Source organism: Pinus tabuliformis, chromosome 2_2, assembly GCF_031772625.1.
Source record: "Pinus tabuliformis cultivar Carrire ecotype Pingquan chromosome 2_2, CPIR1, whole genome shotgun sequence".
NCBI lineage: Eukaryota > Viridiplantae > Streptophyta > Pinopsida > Pinales > Pinaceae > Pinus > Pinus tabuliformis.
In genome coordinates, this window is record NC_142300.1 from 991,261,587 (window position 1) to 991,265,215 (window position 3,629).

The window sequence follows — 3,629 nt, forward strand, 5'->3', positions numbered from 1 at the left end:
TTTCTTCTGCTAAGAATGGGCGCGCAGGGGTTGCAGTTATCCCATAAATTTTCTGATTATGACAGGGGTTTCCAGAGGGAGACGATCGTACCAGCTGAAATTGATCACCAAGAAACACAATACGAAGACGAAGACGGAGAAGAAGGCGTAGACGAAATCAAAGAAGAGAATTACAGCAAGAAAAGAAAGGAGAAAAAAGAAATTCAAAAAGATGTGCAGCAGAAATCGAAATATCCCGATGGAGTGAAAAGCCCTCTCTCGCGGAGAACACGGCAGTCTTTTCGTTTCTGCAGGCGGTGAGGCGGTGGTGACCTCTGGAAGCTTGAAGATCCCAGACGATGGCGGTGATGGCACATGATTACAACGTGAAATAATTATTCTTACACGGAGAACACGGAAGTCCTCTCGTGGCCCGCCCGACGAAGGCAGTTGTAGTGAGACGGCAGGTCGATCATCGTCTTCCGGTGAGATCGCCGGAGCAACATCTTCTTACAGGAGACAGATTCGACTCCTGCCGCCTCGTCATCCTACGAGTTTGAGGAAAATGTGTTCATTTCTTTCTAGCCACATCAGTTTTCGAAGGGGCTTAGATAGCAAGATCCCTGAATCAGGCGGCCTGGACAGCAGGACGAAAGGAGCAAGTAGCTCTTGGGCCTATAACGCGGAAGTTGACACTGAAGCCGAGAATTCATCTTCAAATTCAGAAGGAAACTCAAGTTACAGCGCATTGAATCCATCTTGCAGGGAGGCAGGTGAAAACAGACAAATAAAATAATTGTTAATCTTGTTTCTTTGTCTACTGGAGTTTTGGCATATATATAGCTTTTAGCTTCTCTATATTATTCTCCATGTCCATTTTGACAGTTCAGCTGCTCAGACTTTATTGTTTTGTGAGAATCTTTCTTTATGCATTCTAATAATCCCCAAACATGTACTTAGGTTGGTTTCAGGCCTATTGATCTCCATGTCCATTTCAACTCAGCCACTCAAAGTTCATTGTTTAGTCAGAATCTTTCTTTATGCGTTCTGATAATTCCCAAAGTTGTACTTAGGTTTGTTTTAGGCCTATTGATCTACGTATCCATTTTCAGTTCAGAAGATGGAGAATGTATGTAATGGACATGAAAAAGGAAATTAAAACCATTCTTCTATGTAATATTTTGATTTTGATTTTGAGCTGGTGAAACTCAGGGCACAAACACTACACCATGCTTTCCTCTTAAAAGGTAGGATTTGATGACTTTCAAGGCTACTTGTATTGCAAAGCTGAATCTCTGACATCAAGTGTCTTGTTTGACATCTTTAAATGCAGAGGAGGGTCATGGAATACTGGAGGGCAGTGTCATAAGGAAACTCGGGCAGAGGTAAATTCTACTTGGTTTCAAAGGGAGCTAGTAAGTAATCAAATCATGTCTGAAGCAATCAAACAACTCAGTGGCAAGAAGAATGCTCAGTTATTGAACATAACATACTTAACAGAATTCAGGAAGGATGGTCATCCCTCATTGTATTATTTAGGGGAAGGACAAGGAACAGCTCCGATGTACAGGCAAGATTGCAGCCATTGGTGTCTACCTGGGGTGCCAGACACCTGGAATCATCTTCTTTACGCCTACCTGCTTGCAAATGGGTATGCAACAGATAGAAGCACAGGGGTCAGCAAGGGATAGCATCAACAAGTAATCTACTTCTCTGGATGTTGTAAAATTTGTTTCCTCGGTGCCATTTCCTGCAAAATGGGAGGTGGATTGTTGAATTGGTTGATACATAAACAGCAGGAAGACCTGCTGAAAAGAAGAGTTTATTATATGTTCTTAGCATATACCCCCTGAACCAGGGCTGAGATGGTATTTTTTTGGAGAAATTAATAAGTTGCCGGAATGGTAGAATGGGAAACCATGACCTTTCTGTCAGTAGAACATCATGGCCCATAGTGCAATCTATGCTTAAAGTTGGGTCGCATTCTCATAAATCATGCGTTGTATGTATCATAGCTCGAGAGCATGTGCTTATGAAGCAGGAACCTTTTTCTTTTGTTGCCACTCATGGCTTTTGCCTGTTGCAACCTCTTGTATCTCATAAATAAATTAGCTGTTTTTGTATGATATGCATTCTATTTTGAGAATAGCTGGACTCTGGACTCTGGACACAGCGGGTTGTTTAACAGTATGTTCTTGCATCATGCCTTCAGATGAAGTCTGTTGAAGTCTGTTGTCCACTGCTCTTAATTGAATGGTAAGTTGGTATTGATCAAGTTACAATTCTTGTTTCTATTCTTGTTTCTGAAAAAAGCTTGAATTCCAAACTAGAAACATATCCAAGTATCCAAATTTGTATAACAAACTTAGGATGTGTAAACACTTGAGCTGTGCATATTACATAAACTTGTTAGGTTGCTATCTATATATAACTCCCAGTTCAATGTAAGGACCTCCAACCAATTATATTTGATCAATCAATTAACACTGAGAAATGAATTTCCATATAATTGATAATACTCTTAGTGTTGGACACCAGATACTGAAGTGCAGAGATGGACCTGAGGGTATGTTAAGGGTTAACTGAATCTGAGCAATTGAACTGTGCCATTCAATATACTTAAAATGGATATGCAATAGGTTTTTGGCTGAAATAATTTTAGATTCATGCCTTGTGGATGTTTTCTTTGTGGTTGTTATTAATGTAGTTTATTATAATAAGATATTCAATAATGCACAAAACTTGGCGGGCAAAATTTATTGCACATCTCACGCTCTGTATCTCTGTGTTTTCTCGAAGAGATGAATATATAATAAAGAAATAAGAGAATCACGATTAGGGTCTCTTGTTATCACCTGTATGGTCTGAGTCCACAGTTCTCCCCACTACTCGAAGTATATCTATGGATAATATGGGCTATTCTCTTAGTAGTGCCATCTCTAATATGTGTCCTATTGATTTGCTTATACTCACCTTGGTCGTCCATCAAATACAGGACCCAATAATGAGAACACTAGTGAAACTAAGCTCTATAACAGGGTATGTGTTGTAATATAAACCAAGCTGGAGTTCATAGAGCTTACTGGTTACTCGGGTAAAGTAAGGATAGGTGATTAGTGCCCATTGAGTACATGCTATACCATTGCTTCCTTCTATTCCCTATGTGATAGGTCATACATGAATCATGGCCCGCAAGTGGTCAATTAGGGCATATAGGATACCAACTACGTATCATATTTCATATCCAGTTACAGTTGTCCGTTCAGGCCAAGGTTCCTAACCCTCAGCCTACAGGGATTGGCTACACGAAATTTCTTTTTCAAGATTGAGTTATCTTTATACATCTGTTACAGGTGTCGGTGACATCAATTTTACCACTTGAAAGCAAAAATAAGGTTACAGTTATGACGCAACATAGAAGAAGTGCATAGATTTTGCTATATAATCATATCCACAGGATGAGTTGTTTATTAGATGAAATTGTTCTGCATTCATGCTTCAACTTTCACCTTCAACATCCAGATGAAAGTCGTCCATATGACTAGGCCTATTTTATTGTAGATGAACGTTGCAGACTAGCCTGGCCATCAAAATAATAACGGGGTATATGGCGAGAGTAAATAGTCTACCATCACATCTCAATGAGCAGC

At 39.8% G+C, this 3,629-nt stretch overlaps 1 protein-coding gene across 1 annotated transcript; it reads left to right on the forward strand.

Moving 5' to 3' along the window:
* Window positions 1-338: 338 nt before the first annotated feature.
* LOC149196654 (uncharacterized) lies at window positions 339-2,125 on the forward strand. The gene is made up of 3 exons (XM_089408377.1): window positions 339-344; window positions 401-752; window positions 1,313-2,125. The coding sequence occupies exons 1-3, from the start codon at window positions 339-341 to the stop codon at window positions 1,366-1,368; spliced, it is 414 nt and encodes a 137-aa protein (XP_089264503.1). The 3' UTR covers window positions 1,369-2,125.
* The last annotated feature ends 1,504 nt before the right edge of the window (window positions 2,126-3,629 follow it).

Coding starts and splice junctions, on each gene's coding strand:
- LOC149196654 (XM_089408377.1), top strand. Junction 753..1,312: donor TCCATCTTGCAGGGAGGCAG/GTGAAAACAGAC, acceptor CTTTAAATGCAG/AGGAGGGTCATGGAATACTG.